At 39.6% G+C, this 26,762-nt stretch overlaps 3 protein-coding genes across 4 annotated transcripts in view; 2 read left to right on the forward strand and 1 right to left on the reverse strand.

Moving 5' to 3' along the window:
• Window positions 1–952: 952 nt before the first annotated feature.
• On the forward strand, window positions 953–5,588 carry LOC116698858 (cathepsin Z). The gene is made up of 6 exons (XM_032531072.1): window positions 953–1,157; window positions 1,669–1,832; window positions 2,406–2,585; window positions 3,802–3,952; window positions 5,055–5,220; window positions 5,448–5,588. The coding sequence occupies exons 1-6, from the start codon at window positions 964–966 to the stop codon at window positions 5,559–5,561; spliced, it is 969 nt and encodes a 322-aa protein (XP_032386963.1). The 5' UTR covers window positions 953–963; the 3' UTR covers window positions 5,562–5,588.
• A 4,061-nt stretch (window positions 5,589–9,649) lies between these two features.
• On the forward strand, window positions 9,650–19,419 carry mppe1 (metallophosphoesterase 1). Its single transcript, XM_032531071.1, has 9 exons — window positions 9,650–10,224; window positions 10,358–10,466; window positions 12,129–12,232; window positions 13,151–13,231; window positions 15,133–15,241; window positions 15,574–15,654; window positions 16,608–16,730; window positions 16,982–17,122; window positions 18,563–19,419. Exons 1-9 carry the CDS (start codon window positions 9,974–9,976, stop codon window positions 18,746–18,748), a joined length of 1,185 nt encoding a protein of 394 aa, XP_032386962.1. The 5' UTR covers window positions 9,650–9,973; the 3' UTR covers window positions 18,749–19,419.
• Window positions 19,420–20,795: 1,376 nt separating this feature from the next.
• LOC116698856 (guanine nucleotide binding protein (G protein), alpha activating activity polypeptide, olfactory type) overlaps window positions 20,796–26,762 on the reverse strand; it is a 54,922-nt gene continuing 48,955 nt past the window's right edge. For both annotated transcript variants that reach the window (XM_032531069.1, XM_032531070.1), the window contains exons 8-12: window positions 25,947–26,005; window positions 25,613–25,733; window positions 24,901–25,031; window positions 24,728–24,795; window positions 20,796–23,295 (exon numbers count right to left, since the gene is read on the reverse strand). In XM_032531069.1, coding sequence (XP_032386960.1) covers window positions 23,149–23,295; window positions 24,728–24,795; window positions 24,901–25,031; window positions 25,613–25,733; window positions 25,947–26,005 — 526 coding nt within the window. In that variant the 3' untranslated portion in view covers window positions 20,796–23,148. The remainder of the gene's footprint in view (window positions 23,296–24,727; window positions 24,796–24,900; window positions 25,032–25,612; window positions 25,734–25,946; window positions 26,006–26,762) is intronic.

Raw genomic sequence — 26,762 nt, forward strand, 5'->3', positions numbered from 1 at the left:
TTCCTGTGTCTGGCTGTTTTGGTGAACAGTGTTCTGTAGCGCCTGGTGACAATAGAACATTTTAGCAGTCTGAAACTTACTTATCTATTAGAGCAAACATATATCTATAAAGAACAACAAACAATGTTCCTAATTTTATACTTTTCTCAACTGAAGTGAAAAATGCATTGACAAATCTGAAATGCTCAAAAAACTGTCTACTCTTCATTTGATGCCTTTTGTTACTTTATTAATTCAACTTTTAAATGAGTTGTACACTGCTCCTGCTTAAGTCTGTAGCTGACAACTGTTTCCTGTGTAAGAAAACCTTTTTTGTCTATTGATTTTCTCCTTTTCCTTCAGTGGTGGAAAGTAACTAAGTACATTTACTCAATTACTGTACCTATTATTATTATTATTATTATTATTATAGACAAAGATAAGACCAGCCCCAACAGTATATAAACAAAAAATAGCCCCACACCAGCTGTGGAAACATTAAAGTATGTACACATTACTGTATCAATAATTATAACTCAATCATAGGAATTACATTTTTTTTCTATAATATACAATTCTGCATAGTATAATAGTATAGTAATAGTATATAATATGATGTATAGTAATTTTACTTTGTGCAGTAATTTTACTTTGTGTACTACTTTGATCCTAATACTTTATTTTGTATTGCTTGTTCTACTGTTCTTTGAACTTATTCAAATAATTAATTAAAGTCTTTTTTTAACAATTTTGATCTTGTGGTTTTGTTTTGTTAAAGGTTCTACATTAAATAAACGTATTATTATTATTATTATTATTATTACTACTACTTCCACTACTGTGTTCTGTATTGTTCAATGCCGTTTTTAGAAATATAAAAAAAACAGCTCTGCCCTCATAATGCAACTCAACTTCATACATATTTACAGTTTTATTATATGGGCTTTTGTGTTCAATGTATGTGATGGTTTACTGGAGGCTGTGATGCCGACAGATGCCGACAGGGGGCGCTGTCTGCGCGTGTGCGTCACACGAAGGAGAGGATCCAACATGGCGTCGTCAACAACTGTACAGCTGCTGTTTTGTTTAGCATCATTTTCTTTGCAAATCAGCTCGTCCAGACTTTTATCTGAGCCTTGTTACAAACCAATCAAAGACGGCAGACCAGACTCTGTCAAGTAAGTGATGAAAAATGTCCATTTTGTTCTGACAATGACAAGGTTTAATGATTTGGACTTGTTGTTTACACCCTGAGACTAAAGGTACCTCTGAGTGAATACGTTAGATTTGACATTTTTAAGAACTAGCCTTATCATAATATATTACTTTGTATATTGAATCGCTATCTGGTTTCTTACAAGATTGCACGTACATACATATTTTGCAGTTTTAAGTGTTCCACAGGCTTATATTTAGTAGCAAATTTGGTAACGTAACTAAGGTAACTCCATTTACTAGTAAGTAGCCTGGGCTACTTATTATTACTACTACTTGTGATATTAATTTTTACTTGACAGTTATAGCTGACGTAAATAAAGTCAATCTCTTATGGAAATGTCAAATTGAAACATAACTTTTTGTGATATGTTTCTATACAATATTAGAGATATACTGTACAGTATATTTCTATATTTACAACAATATTATTATGGTTCTTCTTTGTTCTGATAATAGTTTTGCTTATTTCAGGACAGGGGCCCGCCCCCATGAGTATGTAAAGGTGTCAGACCTTCCTCCGTCCTGGGACTGGAGGAATATCAAGGGGAAGAATTATGTGAGCGTCACACGGAACCAGCACATCCCCCAGTACTGTGGGTCCTGCTGGGCCATGGGCGCTACCAGCGCAATGGCTGGTAACAAGATGAGAATATAGTGACGATAGGAGATGTGATTGATGTAAAATATGATACAGGGATCAGCAACTTTAAGCACAGGAGTAACCTGCTATTTACGGTAGTTTGATTGACTTTTTTTCCCCTTTCGCGTTCCACGAAGACCCGCCCTCCTCTGCCTTGATAGGCTAGTCCTCATTGCCTTCTTCACAAAATGCAACACAAAGGGAAAAAGAAAAAACACTGTCTGAGTGGGCTTGGTAGATGATAGCATGCTTATTGGTCATATGACACACTGATTAACAAGAACATTTTAAAATGGCACTTCATATCAAAAAGGTTGCTAATCCCTGATATAGAATATGCATGTTATTGTCTATTTTAATTATTTTTGAATCACAGTATGTTCACACAATAAATTATGGAGATACTATATTGAGCCGTTGCTATAGACTATACAGTATCACAATAGTGTAGTAGCAGTGGAATAGTGCGCATAGGGTGCAGCATCCATCCAGCAGGCTGGCAAGACTAAGAGAAGACTGAGGAAATTTTACCATTTCAACATTTGTTGTTGTTATTCTTTTGTCCAAGACCGAATCAACATCAAGCGTGGAGGAGTGTGGCCATCGGCTTATCTGTCAGTCCAAAACGTGATAGACTGTGGGAGGGCGGGCTCTTGTTACGGAGGGGATCACCTGAGAGTCTACGCCTACGCACACGAGAGAGGCATTCCTGATGAAACCTGCAACAACTACCAAGCCAAAAACCAAAGTATACGAATAGTTTCTTTTTCTTTCTATTTTACTCTGATCACTCTGTTGGTAAATGTACACTATATGGCCCAAAGTATGTGGACACCCAGGTCTAAGGCTGTCTTTAATGGTCTACGCTAAACCTCATAGTTCCAAAAAGGAAAATCTGAATGCGAAAGAATGCAATGACATTTTAGACCAAAGTGTGTTACTTTGCAATTGCGTGCCAACAGTTTGGAGAAGGCCTCTTTCCTGCTTCCTGTTTCAACATGATTTACTGCCATGCATAAAGCCAGGTTCATAATGGTTTTCACAGTCAGACCCTTGAACTTAACCCCATCCAACACCTTTAGGATGAACTGGAACGCCAACTGTGAGCCAGGCCTTATCACAAGACATTGGCTTTGGACCTCACCAGTGCTCTTGTGACTAATTGGAGGCAAATTCCTGCAGCAGGATTCCAAAATCTTCCCATAACAGTGGAGACTGTTATGTCAGCATATTAATACCTGTGATATTGTAATGAGATGTTCAACGGGTGTAATGGCTTGGTGTCATTATTTTGGTCCTATAGTGCAGGGGTCTTCAACAGGGGGTCTGCGACCCCTAGGGGGTCCGCGGAGGTACTGCATGGGGGTCGCGAAAGTTTTGGTTGATTAGACTTTTTTTTATATTACCCCCCCCCCTGCAATTTTTTCCACTAATTGAAATGTCTTTAAATCCACATTAACATGAATTCAACCACTGTAGTAAATAGATAAATGGAGGCAGAAGATGTCTTTCAGTCATCAATGCACACATGGCACTATAGGACCAGTTTGATATAACACAATGTTATACAATATATATAATTAGGGGGTCCCCGCTCCATCTCGCCATCAGTTTGGGGGTCCTTGGCCTGGAAAACGTTGAAGACCCCTGCTATAGTGTATATTCATTTTAGTGAAAAAAAAACTAATTTAGGATCAAATCTAGCACAGTGTTGTTACAGTATATTGTGAACTGACAACTTAAGGTCACCTGTAATGTTTTTTATTTATTGTGTCATTTTTAAGGAAAGATAATGACATGTTTTTTGTAACAATATTACAACACTTAAATGTTATGTCACATTAAACCTTAACACTACACTGGAAAATTTAAAATGTAACTTCATAGTATTTATACGGCTCTTAATAGTAAAATGAGTGTTGTACTGCCCTGTAAATCCTCATAAATAATCTGATTTGTTTTAGAGTGTGAGCAGTTTAACCAGTGTGGCACCTGCTCCTTTTTTGAATCGTGTGCTGTCGTGAAAAACTACACTATGTGGAAAGTGGGCGACTATGGAGAAGTTTCTGGAAGAGACCGGATAAAAGCAGAAATGTACACCAATGGGCCCATCAGGTAGAGTAAGTCATCCTGCCCAGTCATTTTCTAATTATCCATCCATCTACACCGTCCGTGTGACGTACAGTAAGAGAGGCAGAAGAGAGAGAGAGAGAGGTCTCACAAAGCGATTCTTAATCATAGTGAAGTTTTTATTGGTAGATACATATTTAATCATTCTTTAAACCTTTGAGAAACGTACAGCACTGAGTAATTTTATTTCACTCAAAATAAAATACAGAAATTTAGATGAAAACTTTAAAGTATTGTCTTATATCTTACTTACAGATTTATATTTTTCACCATATATCTACTTTAATAAACACAACTGAACATAACAATTACTGATGTTCTTTTCCTTATCTCGTCAATTTATAGTTGAACTTGATGTTATTCTTTTAGTAAAGTTCTGGCTTTGTCAGCTTAATTTTGTCTCTAAATTAAATCCATGCAGTATAAACAAGGTCCTAAAAAGTCTTCAATTTGCTTTTCTAATACCTCCAGATATGCTAAAAACCTTTTCATCAGTTGTCATTTAAAATGTATCGGTTAATAAGATTGTAACATTAAGAATTTCAAATTGCATGTGGAATTTAGGAACGAGTAGAAAGAGATCTAGTTCCCAATTTGTACACACACAAACACACACAACAGGAACAACATCTGACTACAGATTCGCAGCAGGAAACTGTGTGAAAGTTCCCACACTGCATGAGTCACAATAAAGGTACAAGTACACGTTTTGTTCCTGCTCTTACAGCCTGAAAGTACTGCCAAAAAAAATGTCTACATTTTAAACGGCTGGGTAGCTCATCTGGTAGAGCAGGCGCAAATAGGTTTACTCCTTGAGGCAGTGGCCGCGGGTTCAACTCTGCCCTGTGGCCCTATGTTGCTGCCTGTCATTCCCTCTCTTACCCCTTTCATGTCTTCAGCTGTCCTATATATATATAATAAAGGCCAAATGCCCAAAAATCTTTTAAAAATATAAATCTAAGTTTTGACCTGTATTTGAACCCATAGAAATGCTCTATGATTTAACATCACATTTTAGTGATCAAAATAATGTGAAAAGGAAGATGAAGATTAAATTACTACATAAACTCTTCACTCTGCGTTTCAGTTGTGCCCTGATGGCCACTGACGGCCTGGAGGAATACTCTGGAGGGATCTTCTCAGAGTTTCACCCCCTCTCTTTGCCAAATCACATTGTCTCTGTGGCTGGCTGGGATGTGGCGGAGGACGGGACTGAGTACTGGATTGTCAGAAACTCCTGGGGAGAGTTTTGGGTTGGTCTCTCTCTCTCTCTCTCTCTCTCTCTCTCTACACACAACACCCACCTGAAAAGCTCAGTCTGACAAAAATCAGCTCTGTAGCTACCTCACTACGTTAACACTTATGAATGTACGTTTTTATTTATTTAGTTTCCTGCCGGTGTTTAAAAAAAGTCCTTTTCACTGACGTTGGGTTTCCTGCATGCAGAATAAATAATATTTTTATTTTGTTTTGTTTTTAGGGAGAACACGGCTGGGCAAGAATTGTCACCAGTGCCTATAAAGGAGGAAAAGGCAATTGGTACAACCTGGGTATTGAGAAAAACTGTGCATATGGAGACCCTGTTGTAACATAGCAGCCTAAATAAACTGATAGAAAGACTAGTTTGGCACAGCTCTGTTTTATAAAAAAGAATAACTGTACAACTTATTGATAATTTGGAAATTAAGTTGTAGGATTACCTGATGTAAAAATTGTTGAAAAATGAAAAATGTTTGTGTTACATCAGCTGGTTGCCAGGCAACTGTCGATCTTCTCGTCTAACTCTCAGCAAGAAAGCAGAATACGCTTTTTTCCCCCCATAAGTTCAGACTATTCCTTTATGTTAAAAGGAGGAAAGATTTAGAGCTACAAGCATAACCACATTCAGACACTTAATTTAAATAAATGTTCTCACAGAATAATTAATGAGTACTGCCTAATGCCCTGCAAGCCTCAAAATGCCACCCGGACATATGACCTGCTCCACAATTCAATTTTAAGATGGAAATAACTCGTTCTAAGAAAAGAAAAACTTTGTGCAAAAACTGCAGGTTCTTCTCTTCAGATCCATTATCACACATTTCTATGGAAACTATTCCTTCAAACGAGAGGCAAGCTGAGTCACCCATTTAAATTCAGCTGTGGTGAAACAGTGTTGGCAGATCTCAGGAAAGGGGAGCTTAGTTATTTTTTTCTTTTGACCCACGCTGAATAACTGCACAACCTGCTACTAATGAGTGTCTGGAGGCTGACCAGGCGGACTAATTGAACATGAATCAAATCTGGTTTGGACACACAGAGTACCAGCGGTACTTTAACCACCTCCCATTAGCACGGGTGGGGTGCCTTTTTCCCTGACATGCAAACCTGACTCACATGTCTTTGTCACTTTCAGTTGATACATTAATGACCGCATGAATTAGTGTTTTCCTCCATTTCATTTGATAAAAAGAGGGCCATTCACACTCAGGACACTGAGGTTATGTTCTCTGAAGTCATGTCCTCTGTACTTTTTTCTGGAAGTTTGGGTTTTTCGGCAAGCTAAGGGGAACTTATTTAATAGACTGATTCCATTATTTTTCAGCTGTTCAATTATATTGATTTTTTTTGTCAACAAATCCCATGAAAACAATTAACTGATCAAAGTATCTTTTATGTAGCTTGATTTAACTTATTCCTCTGTAAGATAGAGCTCCAGTATCCAAAAACAACATCCAAAACATGTCAATGTGCATTTATCCACGGCTGAAATTGTCCCCAACAAAGGCACTATTTACTATTAAGTCAAAGTAGCATTTGCCCAGTTGTTTTAGTAAGTTTAGTTTTAGTGTTTTAGTTTTTAGAGTTTGACCTCCTACAAGAGACTAAAGATTCATTCAGACACACAGATACAGGTAGTAGGCAGTAGTCTCTGGCCTTGACTGTGGCTCTTGTGTGAAAAGTCTAAAAAGTCTTCTTCACGCTGCAAGGAATGAAATTCAGGTGGAGAAATACTGAATACATAGCTTTAACTTGAAATTGGCCTAAAACTTTTGTGATTTGTTCAAGGTGCAATATGTAATATTACTGCAGTGCTGCAGTACAAATTCATAATACTGGAGAGAGTCGTCTCTCCCGCCCCCTCCTCCCCAGACTCAGAGTTCACGGAGGTTGCCAGACTGAGACCGCAGCATCCATAGTCTCACTTTGCCAAACCCTCCTTCAGGAGCACCCACAACCATGTTGCTCGGCGCTGGTCTCACATAGCCAGACATTACTTCACAGAACAGCGGAGTAGCGAACGTTAGATGCTGGCTACATTGATAGTCATAGAAGCCTGTGCTCACGCGGAGCCTTTGTACTTAATTGACAGACACCGGCTTACAATTACGGTAGGAAACGCTAAAAATAACACTTCCGTCCTCTCCATTCGGCTGAACAAACTTTATTGGCTTAGAATTACAGTAACAATCTCTAAACACACTGCAAACTCACGGTCCACTCTTCCCAATTTACAACCCGCCTCCCTTGGCTTAAAATAACTCACTTGTCGGCTACGGCTGCTGAACAGGCTACCCGTTGTAAAAGGCTCCGGCCCGCTTGCCTGCTCCCCCGGTAATGTTAGCAGGGTGAGCATGGCGGCGGTAGCCAGTACCAGTTGGGATCACTTTATTGGCTGTGTCTTAATTCGTTTTTGCGAGTAACCAACTCGAGTACTCTAGCTATATAATTCATTGTGAGTACACAAATGTTGAAATGACAAAATCACGGTCACTTGTAGCCATGATAAATTAGCCTGAAGCTAAAGCTTAGCTACCGGATCAGGAGGAAATTAGCCAACTTGGCGTCCTTTTGTGCTCTCTCTCTGTGCTGTCTCCATCTTTCAAATACATCTCCTATATTTACCCAGAATTTATAACGTCTTTGGTCACACAACTGTTATCTCCGATGATCCTGTTTGTTAGTTTTCTGCTTTCATTGCTGTAGCCTACTTGCCAACGTTTTACAGGTATATCTGGCAACCCAACCTGGCTGTCAAACTGGGCAGTTGATAACAACACACAGGCCAAAACACAAACAGAGATTCCGTCACAGAACGGAAATTTCAAAAAGGTTAAAATACTGGCATTAGCATTGTTGTGAGAAAAGATAGTATTTCAACGTGTTTCTTTAATATCTGATGACGCATTTTTTTTTCATTTTTGGATTTATTACTGTAAATATATTACATATGGACCCTTAACTAGATTTTAAGCTCCCAAGGTTAATGACCCCCCACCAATTCCCAGAAAACTGATGAAGACATTACCTCAGTGTCCCCAGTGGTAGCTAAGATGCTGACTGTGAATGAAAGCAGGATTTGTAATATATAAAAGTGTGAATTGTATTTTTTGATCGTTTCAAAAAGAGAGTCACTCCAATCTCTCAGTGCTTTCTCGTTCAGACTTAGGCCCACTGGACAGCATTGTTAATGTTTTTGGGTTTAAAACAAAGTAATGCAGTTGAAGAGCAGTTTGCAATTTAAAGCAAATACTCTTGGCCTCAAAGTCTATTGTGAATGGAGCAAAGCCAGGCTGAACGTTTGGAGAAGAGCAGAGTTTTGAGTCTCCAACCTTTTTGGTTTCTAGAGACAGACATACCCATTCATGATCACAACTGATTCATAAGTCTGACAATTGAAATGCCTTTGCCTTTAATTATGCTGACATGCTTCAGTTTCCCCTCTGGGCTGTTGCTGTACTCTACTTTCATTCTCGAAGCTTCCTCATTTTGCACGACTTAAATCTTGCAATATACATCCGTTTCCACTGCTGGAACAAGTTTAGTGAGAGCAAAGACACGGGCCTTCATAACTCTTGCAAACCAACTGGTTCAGCGGGTTTCAACAGTTTCGTCAGAGCAGTTTCCTGTGAGGTTCGAACTGTTCTCTGGTTGTAGTTTCAGAACTGCACACACAAGGAGTCTAATGCTGATTAGATTCCTGCTCCAAACACTTAATGTCATTTGTCCCATGGTTGTTGGCTCCTTTCCATCAGTTAGTTTTTGTTTGGACGAATATGTTATCACTGATCAGATTTATCAATAGTTTAATAGTTTACAGACTGATAAGTTGGCTCTTAAATAGTTTTCAGTTGAGTTGTTTTTAATCTCTCTCCAGCCAACCATTCCTCCTCTCCACAAAGCACAGTCAAGTTAGCCGGTTTTAGCAAGAAAAGTACTGGAAGTAAGCAGTTTTTTTAAATTTAAAATAAAGTTTAAAAAAAAGTGGTACATATAATTGTTTGTCAGTGTCTACATTTTGACTAAAAAAAATAAAATAAAAAAAGCGGTAGGCTACTTCTTGAATTAAACAAAAAGTGAAAGATCCGGTTGAAAAACAAGATTATGAGTGTAAACTATTGTGTTATGTTTGCCAGGTTTCTAACAGCAAACTGTTTTGCAGGCAGGCTACATACTTCTCTTCTTTTATTAATTATTATTTACCACAACAAATGTTGGACAATAATTTTACTCAAGTACTGTACTCAAGTTACTTGTAGGCCTACTTTACGTTCCATTTTGTACTTTATACTTTTCTACTTTTTACTCGACTACATTTATTTCACACGAGTTACTTCACACAGTCAGATTAATATAACTAAAGCCATTAAAGCTTTTCTAAAGGATTGTTTACGGTTTAATTTTGAAAATCGACCACCGGAAATGTTGTTTCTAGCTTGACCGGTTAAGAGCAGCGAGGAGCGATTTGAATGCGAATCAGCGGCAGACTGATGTTCTTCTCGCCTGTCTCGCCACAGGCAGAGGACATTCTTTTTTTTCTTTACTTTTTATCTAACATTTTAAATCACCGGGACTGCATACGGAGCTTTATTTGTATCCGGCGCAGCCTCAGAGCACCTTGCCATGAGTATCACACGGCTGGAGACCTAAGCAGTCGGGTCTGGAAGAGGGGAAGATGCCTCATGGACCGCTCCATCACCGCCAGTGCGCCAGTTCAGGGCATCCCAAACGCCGAATAACAAAGAAATGCCGAGGTTTAGCGCCAAATGGATGGCTGCGGTGGTGCTGATTCTCCTGGTCAGCGGTGCTTTCTTCTTCTGCGAGTATGTCATCTACTACCCGACCATCCTCAAGTGCGCCTGGCCGAAGATCAGCCATGCCCGGGGCGGAGAGGGCATCGACGGCCGGCCGATTGACTCAACGGTCCGCGCTATGGTGCTATCGGACACCCACCTCCTCGGAGCCGTCGGGGGACATTGGTTCGACAAGCTGAGGAGGTAATGGCATTGTTGTGTGTTTAAGCAATCCATCACTCTTCCTCTATCCATCCGTCTGTCTGTGCTCCGGGCTCTGCAGGAGTGTAAACAAAAAACAACAAATAACGCTTACTTGTTGTCTCCGAACGCACAGGGAATGGCAGATGGAGAGGGCTTTCCAGACCGCTTTGTGGCTGCTCAAGCCCGAAATAGTGTTTATTCTCGGGGATATCTTCGACGAAGGCAAGTGGAGCTCGCAGAAGGTAACGTAAAGCTCCCCTTTTCTGCAAACCTACAATGCCTATTATGATGGTGTTGCCGATGATGATGATGATGATCATCATCATCATCATCATCATCATAGTGGTGTTTGAAGAACAGTATGTGGATGCAGAGAAGAGGCCGGTTCTCTGGTCATCATCATCATCATCATCATCATCATCATCTTGTACCATCCAGGCTCGCGAGGCTGCAGGTTTTTGAAGAAAACACTAACACCAACAGCAGCAGCTGCAGCCTGCATCCCCTCAGCTCTCCATGGTACATCCATCCTGCTTTAGATTAAAAAAAAAACATCCCCTGGGAATTCTCACACATCTATTACTGGATTGTCAAATGGGATCTGTCAAGTCAGATAGGAAAAAGATGAAATGTTGAGCAAGAGCTGCACAGAGCCTCATTAAAACAGGAAAGAGAGTGTGCAGACTGTAAAATCTCCACTAATTTACTATGTTCCCCCGTCAGCTTCCTCAATCATTTTCACACTTGGTTGGCATCTCTTTGGTAATTTGTATTCCAGGGATGTTTTTGCAAGAGGAAGGACTCAAAACTTTGAATTTTCAGAAAGAGGAATAGTGAAACTAGGTCTGCAGCTAGAGGTTTTCGAATTGTGTAAATCTGAGAATTTTTTCCTTGACTGATTAGTTTACGTCAGAAAACATGCCTGTTAAAAGTTACCAGAGCCCAAGACGGCATCATGAAGTCGCTCGTTTTGTCTGAAATCGGACTGCAACTAACAATTGTCTTTATTGTTGATTAATCTATCAGTTATTTGATTAATCAGTTAGTCATGTGGTCCACATGGCAGAAAACAGTGAAAAGAAGAACATCACAAGTTCCCAGACCTCAATTTGTTTGTTTTGTTTGAAATATTGTCCTAAACCCCTTATATATTCTATTTAAAATTATATAAAACACAGTAAAGTTGCAAGCAATTTACTGATTATTAAAATTTTTGTTGTTTCAGGCTTTCAATTTCATTTACATTCATGCAGAGAATTCAAAGTTTTGAATTTGCAGAAGCAGAAATAATTCTAAATGTAGGGCTACAATTGATTTTATTTTTTGACCAATTGTTAACTCTATAAATGTTCAAAGTCACAATCACACCATCACTTTTCTTTAAAACAATTCCTTAAAACCCAATTTTACATCTTCAAGTTGCCTGTTTTGTCCAACCAACAATCCAAAACCCAAATATATTTAATTTAAAATTATATAAAAAAACTTAACAAAAAGCAAGTCTGCATTTTATATTACCTAAAACGCTGCAAGTTGCCCGATAATTGACTTTAAAGCTTAAATCGATTATAAAAGTATTGTCAGCTAATAGTCTTTCAAATCAGCTCTAATGAAGAGGAGCACCAAGAGTCCTTTAGAGACATATCGGTATGAAAAACATTACAAAACCCACAGCACTGATGTAATTATAGGCCTCCTGAATGCATCTTTGGCCCTTGGAGTTGAAAAATTGAATCTGGAGTCTGAATCAAAGCTGCCTTGCTCAAGCACCCATGGGGGCTGATGGGTGACCCTCAGAGATCCCATTAACTCTCATGAGCTTCCCAGTGGATATTCTGCCTTATTTAAAGCTTATACTGAAACCTGCTTCAGCTGTATGTTTGGATTGTTTTTTCTCTCTGCAGCACTGGGAGGATGACGTGCGCCGCTTCCACAGGATGTTTAGACACTCCACTGACACAGAACTGGTTGTACTGGTTGGAAATCATGACATCGGTTTCCATTATGAGTAAGAACAAGCTTTACAGTTTATTGTTTTTACTGTTAAACCTTAATTCTGGTCAGCTTCAGGTTACTCCAGATAAAGCTGTGCAGGGTTCAGGGTATCAGTCGCAACAAAGTAGAGACTTTGATTACACCATTTGTCACTTTTTAGACCTCAGATTTAACAGTGTAATTATTCATTGTCACAGTAAATAAGCATGTCTGACGATGACAGACTTTGACTCAAAACGGTTTTGTAACTAGAGAAGCAATTTATCAGCTCCTAAAAAATGTCAAATAATGCCTCAAGCTATCGGCGATACAGTGCAGAGCTAAACAATAAGAACAAAAGGACTTCGCCCACATTGCATAACTTTTAAGGAAATATTTGATTATCAGCCAACTAGGAGGAGATATACTGTGTAAGGGATGGACAGGGCCAAAGATACTAGGACACTGAGGTCCTGTCTGATGTATTGTTTAATGGGCACTGTACTTTATTTGGTCACATAAACAAATCTGTAAGAAAAGGGACCTGAAAGAATAACCTGTATGTTTAATACAATGCTACAGAAGTCTGTATTCAACTTCATGGTCTTTTTTGAGCCGGTGTGTTTGTATTGGATTGCACTATATTGCGGAGAGGTTGTGTGTATTGTATCCACATACTTCTGTATGTAATATCTAACAAGCAGTGACAGCAAATAAAATAAGATGTATAAAATCCTCCTACGGTTTCGGATCTGATGTCTGTGATTCAGAAATGGATGGGATTATGCAGACACAGCGGCTCATACTTCATGTGCTTTGATTAGGATGCAGCAGGAAGTGAGATGGCACAGCTCTTATGAATCAGCGTATGACAGACAGACGTGATAGACTGAGCAGCAGGTTGTTGTTGTTTTTTGTTGCGGTGTGATGAGCGTGTTGTGTCTCCCTGCAGGATGGACTGGTTCAAGCTGCAGCGCTTTGAGAAGGTTTTCAATGCTTCCTCCACCAGGATTGTCACCAAAAAGGGAGTCAAGTAAGTGACGAGGAAGATGCAACACAACCTGATGACCCAGCAGGAATCTGACTCAGCAGGCTAGAAGGTCACAGGTTTAACCCTGCAAGGCCCAAAGTCAGTTTAACCCGAGTTAGTTTGCACCAAAAAAAGTGCTTTTAAACAAGACAACGTAACCTGCTCCAGAGATCTTAAATATCTGCTATGTCCTTCTTATCAAGTCATATTAGTTTCCTATTGAGTCCTGAAGAATTTATTTTCCATTGCAAATGAAGGTTAATATTTATCAATTTTGGTGCCGGGACTTGCCTTATTCTTTTCTTCTTTTTTTAACATTCATTTCTTTAAAAAAAAAAAAAGGAAATTTAGGGTTGACATATTATTTGATTATATTGATAATATTCTATAATTTATTTTTTTAAAGAAATATGGTTTGAGGACTTCAATATACACAATAAATCTTTGGATATGACAGTTTTCTAGTGAGATTACTATCACGATCAAGATTAGAAGAAAGTTAATGACAGCTAGCATTTAACATGGTAACTGCAGTCCAAATTCAAGATACTGAAAAAAGTCTTCCCCTCTAAACTCAACGTCAATGTTAGCTTGATGCTAGTCTCACATTGCCAGATGTTACTGTGCAGCTGAGTTTCTAGATGCTGCTATGTTGACGGTTATAAAAGCCCGTGCTCTCGCGGAGCTCTGTACCCGGATGACAGTCACCTTGTATTGACTAACCGTAACAACAACGACCGCGTCTTTGTGCCTTTTTTCCGCTTAACGTCACTGCAGCAGCCGCTAAAAAGACCAGGACCTCATGGTTGTCTGTACCCAGTCACTATCTGTCGGCTACGCTCGCTGAACAGAAGGGGGAACAATTTCGGTACTAGCTGCTACTTCCAGACCAATTTTACAGTCAGCACATTACAAATTATGGTTGCATGCCAGTTTGCAACAAAGTGGCAATTATCTTAACTACTGTCCAATCTATCAAAGCTAACCTTGAAGCTGGTAATGTTGGTTAGCCATAATAACCTAACATAACGTTCCATACATCGCAAACAATTCAGTCTACGAATTGTTGCCAAAGTTAAATTGTATGTTTCCACTATGAGGAAGTCAAATTTGCGGTTTCTGGCATATGTTATCCTACGTTAGCAGTTAGCGTGTATTAGCTTGGCGGCGTTAGCACCAGTCAGGATTTGTGAGTAGCTAACTCGAGTACTCTTTATAATTGAATGCAAGTACATACATGAATGAAAATGACTATCCCTACGTCAGTCGGGATATAAATGAATGAAGCTCATTGCTTACCTTGCTAACTTACCTGTTTGTCAACTCTGTGTCCTTTTAGGCTCTAGCTAGCCTAAATCCCATCCATCTTCGTCCGCTTAGTCGGTCGCGGGGAGAGCACCTACCCGATATTCCCCTTTAAATGTATCGCCAGTATTTAGCTGGGTTTTACCTCTTGTCTGGTTATGCAGCCGTTCAGAAAGAGGGCAAGTTTTTTTTAGGTCAGTAGAATGAATCTACCTCCGTAATTACATTCGTTTGTTTACTGCTTCCATGACTGTACTACAGCTGTAGCGCGCTGGGTTTGAGTATTTACAGGCATATCTGGCGTGGCTGTCAAAATAGGAAGTTGGTACCATATGGTTGATACCAACACACAAGCCAAAACAAAATCAGACACCACATTGATTTGTTATAATGGCTTATCAGCAGCTCAACCTATAAACCCAAAGAAGTCAGTGCAGCGATGCTTTTGCTCCACACAAGATCTAGTGTGGAGGACATTACTTGACCAAATTCCCTTAAAGTACCTAGAATTAAAACATTATAATATGATGTATTTCTGCAGCCTCGCTGCAGCTCTTCGTGCCACAGTTACTGAGACTTTTCTATCTCTCTCTCTTCAGCTTTCTGCTGGTGAACAGCGTGGCCCTGCACGGCGACGGCTGTCCCATCTGCCAGTCTGTGGAGAAGGAGCTGCTCAAACTCTCCAGAGACCTCAACTGTTCTCTTCAGGTGGGAAGAAAAAATTCTGAAAGTCAGTTGCACACTTTCATGCTGTCAGCAGCTCCAACACACTCTCTTGCACATGGAGTATGAAAGACTCAAATCAAGTGGGGAAGAAGGAAAAAAACACTCGTATCCAGTCGTACCTGGAGCACTATTTTTCTCTTTTTACACATGCAGTGTTTGTACACATTAAAAGTGGCAGCTGTTTTTTTTTCTCCCAACAGCAAAAAAACAGAAGTGGAGAAATATGAAATAAAAATGATGACTGATGTTTGAGGATGCAGTGTGAGCTCGTGGACAAGACAGCCGATGAATTCTTTATGTTGTCTTTTCTGCAGAACTCGCAGTCGGGCAGCGGAGTGACGGACAGCTGTGAAGGCTCACAGCTCCATCCTCCCACACCCCCCGTCATGTTACAGGTAAACGGCAGGTGTACTCTGCACGTGGTCCCTTTTCTGTCTGAAAACATTAAACAGACAAGGCAGCACTCACTGCTCATCAGGAGGGGCTATGGTCGGGGAACGCATTGGTGCTGAAACGATTAGTTGATTAAAGTATAAGTTTGGCTTGATACACTACTCACAAACCCATATGTACATTGACTGATTTTTGGTTGATGGATTGTTTCTCCTGTTCACACTGGCCTTGACGTGACTCTTTGTTGAAATTCCCTTTTTTCCCAAGCTATGTTTGTCCTATAGTCAAAGAAAGAGTGAATTTTGCAAAATAAGATACCTACTAAATTTAATTCACACTGCCAAAGCCTTGTATCCTCTGCAAGGACTGGGGATTTTGTCACCCATCATTTAAATTGGAAGGGATCTCTTCACAGCCAGTAGGGACAGAGGGATGATTACAGCGACTAATAACTGTTTCAACATACACACTAGCATGTGAGTATTGTGTAAAGACAAACGGAAACCTTTCCATACACGTCCAAACAGTCCAAAACCCAAAGATATTCAATTCACAATTATATAAACAAGAAAAAGTAGCAAATCCTACCAGAGAACATTTGGTATTTTTCTTTGATAGATGACTAAAACAATGACTCAGCTATCAAATTGAAGTGTTTCAACAGTTTCTTGGCTGTACGTTTGCTATTGTACCACAATACTCAGACTTAACTGTCCGCTCAATCTTCTCTATAAATTGTTTCCTTTGCGATATTAAAATTGAAAGACAATGATGACATCACAAGTTTGATACTTACTGGTTTCTGGCTTTGAGAGGGAGTAGCTCATATTCACAAATATTGATTGAACTTTCCTAGGCCATGGAAATAACATATTCTTCTTTTAATTTAGGGGATGTTGGAATAAAACTAACAAACTAAAGATGTGATACTAATCATGTTTTTCCTGTCCTCCAGCACTATCCTCTGTACAGAGTGAGCGACGCCAGCTGTACAGGACTGGACGCCGCACCGCCTGAAGAGCGACACCTGCTGTTCAGAGAGAAGTATGACGTGTTGTCTAAGGAGGCCTCACAGCGGGTGAGTACTCTGCAGTCTCATCACACCGCCCCCCCCCCCTCTCTCTCTCTCTCCTCTCTCTCTCTCCTCAAAGCATGGCTCTCCTTTGAAGCGGTTTTATCCAATAAAATACAGTACAACAGTCTACGGTCAGAAATAGTCCCGTATAGAAACAGCAGCTGAGGATGATGATGATGATGATGATGATGAAACTGATGATGTAAGCGAGCAGCAACCGGCCTCTGAGTTAGATGTGGGCTTTTTTTCTTCAGCTGCTGCAGTGGTTTAAGCCCCGCCTCATCCTGAGTGGACACACCCACAGCGGATGTGAGGTTCTCCATGACAACAAGTACCCAGAAATCAGCGTGCCGTCCTTCAGCTGGAGGAACAGAAATAACCCCAGCTTCATCTTGGTGAGTAACAACAAGATCTGGAGAGTTGTGTTCTGTTATTCCAGAGATGATGTAAACAAATGGTTTACAATAGATGAGTGTGGGTGAGTCTGTTTGTCTAGAAAAATACTTTTAGTATACATTTTTCAAGAGGCTATAATCCATATTTTTATAATGACTGTCTCTCACAGTGATAAACCTACAGAGCATTTTCACCTGATTCTGTTTTTTTAGTGAGTTTCAGCTCATTGTTTTGCTGTCCAGCCTGCAATTTTACAATATTTTGGTTCACTCTCACCGCTCTCATGATGTCATTTTAAGCCGCAGCAGGCAGCAGTTTTCAGAGAAAAAGCTCAGATAATCCACTGTACCTACCTGCTTATCAGCAAACAGCAGACAGACACAGAGACTAGCTGGTGAACATATTGGAGCATTTAGCAGCTAAAGAGACAGATATTTCCCTCCAGGTCTGCTTTCTGTCCCCAGAGTCAGAACTAAACAGGGTGAAGCAGCTTTCAGTTTCTATTGCTACCTCATATCTGGAATAAACTCCCAGAAACCTGTAGATCCGCTGATACTCTCAGTTCTTTTAAATCAAGGCTGAAGACCTTTCTATTTGATGCTGCCTTTCTTTAAATGACTAATCATTTCTTAAATTTCTTATGCTGCACTGTAAATTTTTATTTGTGTTTTATTTTTCTCTTTGTTTTTAACTGTCTATTCATGTGTTTTACCGGTTTTTAATGCTTGTGATTTTTAACTGTTTTACTGTGTGTTTATCTGTTTAACTGATTTTGTGTAAAGCACTTTGAATTGCCTTGTGCTGAAATGTGCTATACAAATAAAGCTGCCTTGCCTTGCCTTGCCTCCAAAGTTGGTGGTGACCAAAAAAAGCTAAAATATCCATCGATTTTTATTCCAAAAATCTGCTATTCATATTAATTTTAAAATATCAAGTTAAATGTTCAGTTTTTACCTTGAACAGAAATTGTGATGAAAATCTTATCACAAGGTCCATTTAGTGGCTGTTCAGGAGCTTTTGACCATATGGAGTTTTCTCACTTGTCATGGACTTGAGGACAGGTTTATCAGCACTTGAAGACTTCTTGTCCATTTTGCAGAGTTAACTTCTACAATAAATAGAGTGTAAAGTGTAAATGTGATAAAATGGAAAGCTCTAGAACAGCTGTTAAAGGGACGTAGTAAGAGTTCCTTTTTGAAAATATATTCTAGTGCCCCTAAAATGTGTCATCATGCGAAAATTGTGAATATCACCATTAAATTGTGTAATGGGGACAATATAAAATCAGGGGTTTCCTCTTCAAATAGTCAAAATAACATCAAAATGTGCAGCAAGGAACCAAATAACAGCGCCCCCCAGTGGCCCTAAGCAGCCACCTTAACACTGATTATCAACTCTCACCCATTTATCCTCGTCTCCCATTCCTCACCCCCTTTCAGGCGTCAGTGTCACCCGGCAGTTACGCTCTGTCCAAGTGTTTCCTGCCAGAGGAGAGCACGGTGATCAGCGTTTACTGCTCGGCCGGCGCCTGCATGCTGCTGCTGTTCCTGGCTCACTGTCTGTGGATGAAAGGCCTGCTGCAGTGCCTCAGCCTTTGCCTGCTGGGGAAGCACAAGTCTCTGTGAACTACGTTACCCACAGTGCACCAGGACAGATCCAGGAGAGTAGAGATCAATGGACCTGGTAAATACCTCATGTGAGGATTTGCAAATGTGACGTTCCTCTTCTGAACGGGTTAAAAATGTGTTCGTACAACCTTGATTTGTTTGTCCAAATGTTTTTAAAGACACAAATGTGTTTTAAATGTCCTAAAAGGACTCAAAGTTTATCACTATACGCTGTGATGACGAAGCAGATGTGGGGCCAAATTGTTATTACAAATCATCACTGGTGTTTGTTTTACCTTCCTTGAGAGAACCAGACGGGTGGAGCTTGCAGTCACAGAGAGGTAACCGTCATTGATTTCACAACAGTTTTCCTGTGACTGGCAGAGGTATTAGAAAGCACACACGTGGCATTAAATAAGACAAATCAAACATTAAGTACAGATTTAAATTCTTACTGTCCTGTTAACTGTGATCCGATGTAAACACACTGATCATCTCGCACTCTGAACACAGTGTGTTTTTGTTGTTAATGTGTGACAATCCATCCAGGTTCCTCATTGTGTTTATCATGCATATCTGAATATATTTATTGCTGATTTTATGTGCCAAATGTCAGTGAGAGTTTTTTGTCAAATTATTGAAACGTTTCTGATGAACTGTACATAATAAATCAGAATCTTAAAACTGTTTTTAGAGAGGTGTGGTTTAAACTAGAGGATGATAATCAATATTAGAGGTATAATCAATCACCTAAAGCCATGTCACTCTAAGCCATGTTCTACACCACCTACTTTTCAAAACCTGGAAGCTGGCAGCAGAGATGGAAACAACGTCATGGTAACCAAAAGAAATTAATGCGTAAATAAATAACTTGATTCTTCAAGAACAGGGCTACAACTAACAGTTACTTTCATTATCATTTAATCCATTGATTATTTATATGATGTCTGTTATTTCTTAGATGCCAAAGTGTCCTCTTCAAAATGGTTGTTTTGTTTGAGCAACAGTCCAAAAGCAAAATATACTTAATTGTGATTAACCGCATTTATAAAGCTAAGAACAAAACAAATGTGCTTTATAATTGACTTAAACAATTGAAAAGGATCACCAAATAATTTAGTGCCAATCAACTGACTGATTAATCAAATAGGTTTAGCTTTAGTTAAGTAAACAAAAAATCCTGTCTCAATCCTTTTCAGAAAATGTACTATATCATAAAACATAATTATATAAAATTAGATTAATCGTGATGGGAGAAATTGATCCATATTGCCAACTCCTAATCTTCTTTGTGACTAGAACAGATTTAATCTAGAAAATAAAAATTATAAATCTGGATTCTCGTCATCGGTACACTTCATGAGAAGAGCAAGCAAATGTTTTCTAACATGACGTCAAACTGATATTCACTGTATCAGGAGTACAGTAATATGTACAAGCAAACTATTTTTCAAATAGAAACATAGTTTTTTTTTTTTTAAGTCCGACTTAAAGGTGATTTAATATTTTTGCCTGATTAGTCCACTTCTCATTGTTTGTTTGACCTCTCTCTGACTCTCCAGTTACTTGTATTGCACCGGAAACTAAAATGCTATCATAAAATGTACATGCAGTCCTGGGGCTACCAGTAACCCCCCTGCATACAGTAGCTCCGACCACCTTTAACCCGAGGTCTCAGAAAAGCACGGGTGTAAATAATAAAACTAGTGATGGTTGAATTCCATGTAGCTGCTTCGGTTCCAGGGGCCCTGGTATTGTGCATGCTGTCACACCGTCTCTCTCTACTTACACACTTGAATACAACAGAGCCATCATTAATGTTATTAGAAACACCTGTGCTTTTCCTACTAAGTCAAAATGCCTGTATTTATACCAAAACAATTCGGCTGAAACACAGTAAAGATATGTCACTGAATGTCCCCAGTGTGTCACCCAAATACGGTATATCTACTGTACGCACGACCTCTGACATTCACTCTACTGCAGCATCCAGCAAAAAGAAATAAATTAAAAAAACCAACTCATTGGTAACAAATCTGGACACAATTGGACAACAAGATGGAAATAAAGCAAAGTCCTCTAATGTGCCTCTTTATTTAAAGAAAATAAAAATGTCATTTAATCATCCTCCCAGGCCAAACAAGGTTTTTGCACCTCCAGTCATTTCACTCTCTTTTGGGGATAGACGTGTACTGTAGCAGAAGAAAAGGCTGATGCTGTTTGTACAAGGAGAAGAGCTTGTCTTGTTGGGTGCTGCTCACACATTCATAGTGCCTGTGCCATTAGGTATGGCTCCAAAGGACCAAAGAATTACTAATATTGCACGCTCTCATTTATTCATCTCCATTCTAAACATGCTTTCCTATGTGTGTATGTATACATATTTACCGTATACATACATAGGTATGTACACCTAGGCACACACATAATTAAACATGTATAATTGTACATATATATTTATATAGACCTATAAATTTACATGTACATACATTTATAAAATTTTACACACAACGCACAGTTGTCCTTACACACTCACCCCCCTCTCTCTCACACACACACTCACACTCACACACACACACACACAACACACACACACACACACACACACAGTCTGTGTGTCTGTGTTTTATGTACACATGCGCACAGGCACGCACATCAGTACAGATCTCAGACACACTTCATATCGAAAAACGTTGGTTCCTATTAAAACAACACCAGGTTGCAATTTGGACACTTTCAATGGATTTCCAATGTTTGTTTAAAGCTGTGAAATTCAAAAGAAATAAAAACAAAAAGGAGGAAAAATAAAACCAACAAAGAAAAAAAAAAAAGGCATGGCGCTGCAACATCTGGTCTTCACTGCAGGTAAGTGGTTAATTTGCATAATGTATACAGGTTTTTAGGATTTTTTCCCTATTTTTTATTTTTTACTAAACAGCATTTCCTTTTTTTTTATAAACCAGAAAAAACTAAACTCTACAGAGAAAGTCCCCTACCCGCAGTCTTCCGCTGCTGATAGAGATTGACATCAAGCTGTACAGCGCAGTCGAAAACATACTTACATCTGAGCTCATTTACAGGTACAGCCATAATCAAGGCACAAAGATCTACAAGTAGATTTGTTTTTCTTTCAATTAAGTTGTACAAAATAATATTACATTTTACAGTCTGTACAGGATAATTCAACCTTGCACAGTGTACAAGTTAACAAAAAAAGAGAATACATATTTCTCTCCCGTCCCTCCACCCCGCCCCCCACCCCTCCCCTCCCCTCCCATCAGTATCTCTAAGCTAAAAGGATGGTTTGTGTGGAAAAAGGAGGCAGGTCCGAGTCCGTGGAGGCAGCAGGGCTAAGGTGCAGAGAGCTCAGTCCCTTTTCCTTCATTTAAATCCTTCTTCTTGTCGTATTTCCTGCCCCCTCCCACTTTAATCTTTCGCTCCACATGTCTCTCGGCTGCTTGGTGCACCCTGCAGCTTGGCAAGCTAACATCGTGACAGGGTAATAAATATTGTGATGCTACATTGTGTGTATGCTTCCTCTGGAGAAAAAACAACAACAACAACAACAAAACAAAAAAACAAAAAAGTTATTAAGGAACCTGATGCAAAGTGCATTTATTTCTTCATCCACTCGGTTCCCCTCCGTCCACTCCCGTTCCTCTCCGGTGTCGTCCAGTTGTCTTCCACGCGGAGAGAAGAAGCAGGTCAGAGGGGGTGACGGGGCAAAAAAGGGGGCAAAGGTCATGGTGGTGATGCCAGCTTTAACCGGCAGGTGACACACAAACAAACACACACATGCGCTCGCTCGCTCTGCATTCCTCTCTCTTAATTACACACACACACGCACGCACGCACACACACACACACACACACACACACGCACATTAACACACTGCCTCTATACTGAGGTCCTGTAGGTGTGTTTTTATGTATCCACACCCACCAGTCCAGGTCCAATGACAAAGCCAAAAACGAAAGGACACAAAAGGGGAGGAAAAAAAAGAAAGGGAGAAAAAAAGGAGGTAGCCCAAGGCTTAGTGGAATGACAAAAATCAAGGCGTTCAAAAGGAAGGATTAAAAGAAAAAGAAAAACAAGAAGCGGCACGCAATAACATTGTTCCCCAACCTTCCTTTCACATTGGTGAAATGGGGATGAATCGGTCTCAGGAGAGAGAGAGAGAGAGAGAGAGAGAGAAAAAAAAAAAAAAAGTACAAAAAGCTAAGAAGTTAATAAGAGGAAGAGGATTTTGACACACTCAGTAGTACTTCATAGTCCTTGACAGGGGGGGGTGGTCAGGGGGTTGTTGAGGGTTTCTCTGGGGGAGGAGGGGTGAGGAGTAAGGGTGGAGGAGGAGGGGTTTGTCAAGGATGCAGAATGGTGGAGAAAAACACAGAAGGCTGACGGAGGTGGTCTCCCATCACAAGAGTTCGTACTGCCGCAGGTGCATTCTCTGGATGATGTCCCGGCAGTCGTTGAACACCCGCCGGATGTTCTCTGTGTCCACGGCGCAGGTGAAGTGGGGGTAGCAGTAATGTCTGCCGTCGCCACTCGCAGTGCTGATCCGCTGAAGACAAGAGACGGGACAAAAGGGGATGAAATATAATATGAGCCGGGTTCAGGTGTGCAGCTCTTTTTCCTTTCCTTTTACGTATCACATTATGTTTTGTTGTTGTTGTTTTTTTTTTTATGATAAAAGCTCTTCCAGCAGATAAAGTTAGACCACTTCCTGACTCTGTAACATCCTGTTTGACCCATCTGAGAAATAGTCCTTCACCATCTGTGACATAAAACGTGGCAAAAAAATCTACACATCAGTCAGGACTGTGGCTTCAATTAAAATAAAGACACTAAAAAATGTAATCTTGCTTCATGATTCTAAACTGACATGCTTTTCTCTTTTAGACTAGCTGACACCCTTTATGATGTCTACTGTCGAGGGTTTAGGTTGACCAGTGACTCCAAAATGATTACTTCTTGGGAATACATAATTCTTTCCCTGGGACTGCAGATTTTTAAACATAAAATAACATCCATTCTAATTTTCTGATTTTAATCCAATTAGATTAGGTGGTAATGCTTATTTTAGTACAATAGTTTCTGTTCAAAGTACATCAAATGCAAACCATATAGAATCATTTTTAGGTCTGATTGGATAAATGGGAGCGTCTGACCATCTTTATAAAATGTGCTTATACTGCTGTTATTCTGCTTAAATACATTAATGAAGTTTGGAGAAGTAGAGTTTCTTTTGGTATTATATAGTAATGATTATTTGATATCCAAACGCACAGACACACAAATACAGTCATGCAATAATCCCAGGAACTCTTAAGTATTTTCCCCAGAAACAAGAGCAGAAGGAAATTCCCGCTATTCAGCCCTCCTGCTGTCCCTACGAGAAAGGGAGGTAACTGACCTCCAGTGCCAAACAACTACAGCCCTATATTAGACTAAATTAAACCAATGTTGGTTATTATTAAGCTAAATCCCTTGTGCCATTATTGTTTGATTATAAAAGTAGACACTGGACATGTAGTGACAGAAGGGGAAGACTTGGGACAAACACCCGTTTGATATCAAAATAAAGAAGTTAGGTGTCAGAGTTTTGTGTTGACCTTAGAAACAGTATCAACACAATGTATGTTACAGAAAACAACTCTACATCCGCGGAAGAACACTGTTAAAAAGCTTCAGAAAAAGCAAGTGGATTTAAAATTAAGATTATTATGCAGGATGTACAGCAACATGACTGGTTGCTTATATCCACTGTGCTTCAGCAGCTGGTCTGCAGACGACGTGTCCTAATGGGAAAGTACCAATGAGCAGAACAGTTTTATCAAGTTCAAAGCGACATAAAATGCATAGTTGGCATTTGTTTTTGGCAGCACGGAGTAGAAAACACTGAGTTATGAATTAACAGGATGACACTATTCCTTGCTGGACATTCATTAACTTCAGCTCACTTTGAAAATGTCCAGACATTCAGATATACATACAAGAAATTCATCTCGGATAAAGAACTTGGCTCTCGTCACTCTTGGGTCTTCACCAGGTTCAGGAGTTGCTAAAAAAAACAAAAACAGATTCCCAGTTCAACCCTGACCGACATGTTGAGGTATTAAGTAAGTTAAGTTTTACTGTACTTTAGGTATTTCAGTGGGGCACAAACCTTCATTTGGTATGGTGTAGCGAGCATATTCGGGGAAGTAGTCTTCAATTTTGGATTTTCCAGCTAATACTTTCTCAGCCAGCATGTCCTGCTTGTTCAGGAATAATATGACCGATATAGTGCGTAACCATCTGAAAAACAACAACAAAATACATGCTAGGCATTTATTTTATTTAAAACAATTTGACCCTGCTTTTTAAAAATGTGCTTAAAGTAAGTTAAGAGATCAAGATTGATAATGAAAGCGGTGTTTCTTTATTAATTTGAACTAGGATTAGGTAGTGCATTTAAAGGGAAGTTCTGGTATTCTTTTCACTTGCTGGCTGACCAACTACATGCTGGAGTCAAAACCGGAATGCTATGCATTTTGCTTCAACAGCTACATGGATTTCCAAAGGACTACCTTCTTTATTTACTGTTACTTTGGTCTCAAAGAAAAGTGTTTAAAAAGATTTCTGTTAAATTAAAGTGTTTTGTAAAGCTGTAGGAGACCTGGGCTTCTGACCCCCTAAAGTCTGCAATGGAGGTAGTGAGTAAAACATTAAAATGGACAATAGTTAAAAAGAAAAACGGCACTTGGCTGACGAAGTTGAGTATCAGAGGTTAAATTCTACATTACTGATTACATGCATATGTTCAGTTGATTTAAGTTCCTGAAATACAGCAGAGAAACCCCTCCTGAGCTCAAATTTCCTTTGTGTTTCTGACTCACCTGTTGTTCCAAATACTGCGGAAGAGGTCCAGGGCTTCCCGTAGCCTGTTGGTGTTATTGTCTTCCCTTATTACCATGTTGTAGCTGCTGCTGGCCACCACGAAGATGATAGCAGTGACGTCTAGAATAGGAGGAGAGGAACTGCATTAGGACACCTCTCTGACATCACATGTGTAGGAATAACCCCAAAATAAGAGGTGTTGTTATGCTAAAGCTGGCAGAAAATACTTTAAGACAACAAGATGTGAAGGGGGGAGAATGTGTAGTTGGTCAAGGACGTACAGCATGGCTATTTGAAGAAGACGAACCACAACAAAAAGGCTGAAAGTCTCACCGTTAAAGCACTGGATCCATTTTCTCCTTTCATCTCTCTGGCCTCCAACATCAAACATGCTATGGAGGAGACAAAATACTAGGTCAGACTAAGACACAACAACATACTCGCTGCTGCCCTCTTTAATCAAAGAGTGGAAATTTCTTATACATTTTTTTTTTTTTTAAGATCCGTTTCCTGTCTTGACCTAAATCAAGTCTGGTTTGCAAAAATAGATCCTAGATCCATCCTAGATACATGGATAATCAATTAATGAAAACATAATATGAAGACATTACAGCATTGTTTGCACATACTACTCAGTACCCTGTCTGGATGTTTGGAAGTCATCAAAGCTGAATAATGAGGAATGCACACCCAAAGGGAAGTCATGTCCCAGAGCTTTTATATCAATCATTCAGGATGATATAATTTGATACAAAGGCCCGTTTCAGATGGTAGAATAAGTCTGTTGTGTCTGCGACTGCGGAAATGGGTCATCTCATCTTACATCATCATGCTCTTATAACCGAAACCAATGGGCAAGAACTTTCAACTGGTATAGAAATCATACCATTCATTTAGCATTTTAGGCAATAAGATTTATGCTCTTTCCATCTCAGCTTCCAGCCACAGAGCAGGTTGGGTTCAGTATTTTGTTCATTATTACTACGAGGGACAAACTTATGACATGTACATGAAGGTGATATGCATAATGCTGCAAAGAGGAGGCCAAGTCAGAATCTTTTTTAAAAGCATGTCACCGTCAAATTATTCCCAGAAACTGGAAAACGCCTATAAAGCCTCCTTTTCAGGAATGGGTGAATTAGGAGAAAC

Source organism: Etheostoma spectabile, chromosome 12, assembly GCF_008692095.1.
Source record: "Etheostoma spectabile isolate EspeVRDwgs_2016 chromosome 12, UIUC_Espe_1.0, whole genome shotgun sequence".
Taxonomy (NCBI): Eukaryota; Metazoa; Chordata; class Actinopteri; order Perciformes; family Percidae; genus Etheostoma; species Etheostoma spectabile.

What these genes read in the sequence shown, in the direction of transcription:
- LOC116698858 (XM_032531072.1), top strand. Translation starts at nt 964, where the DNA reads ATGCCGACAGATGCCGACAGGGGGCGCTGTCTGCGCGTGTGCGTCACA. An exon ending in GGCAGACCAGACTCTGTCAA is followed by an intron (nt 1,158 to 1,668) that starts GTAAGTGATGAA and finishes TGCTTATTTCAG; the next exon opens with GACAGGGGCCCGCCCCCATG. An exon ending in ACTCCTGGGGAGAGTTTTGG is followed by an intron (nt 5,221 to 5,447) that starts GTTGGTCTCTCT and finishes TTTTGTTTTTAG; the next exon opens with GGAGAACACGGCTGGGCAAG.
- mppe1 (XM_032531071.1), top strand. Translation starts at nt 9,974, where the DNA reads ATGCCGAGGTTTAGCGCCAAATGGATGGCTGCGGTGGTGCTGATTCTC. An exon ending in GCAAGTGGAGCTCGCAGAAG is followed by an intron (nt 10,467 to 12,128) that starts GTAACGTAAAGC and finishes TTCTCTCTGCAG; the next exon opens with CACTGGGAGGATGACGTGCG. An exon ending in ATAACCCCAGCTTCATCTTG is followed by an intron (nt 17,123 to 18,562) that starts GTGAGTAACAAC and finishes ACCCCCTTTCAG; the next exon opens with GCGTCAGTGTCACCCGGCAG.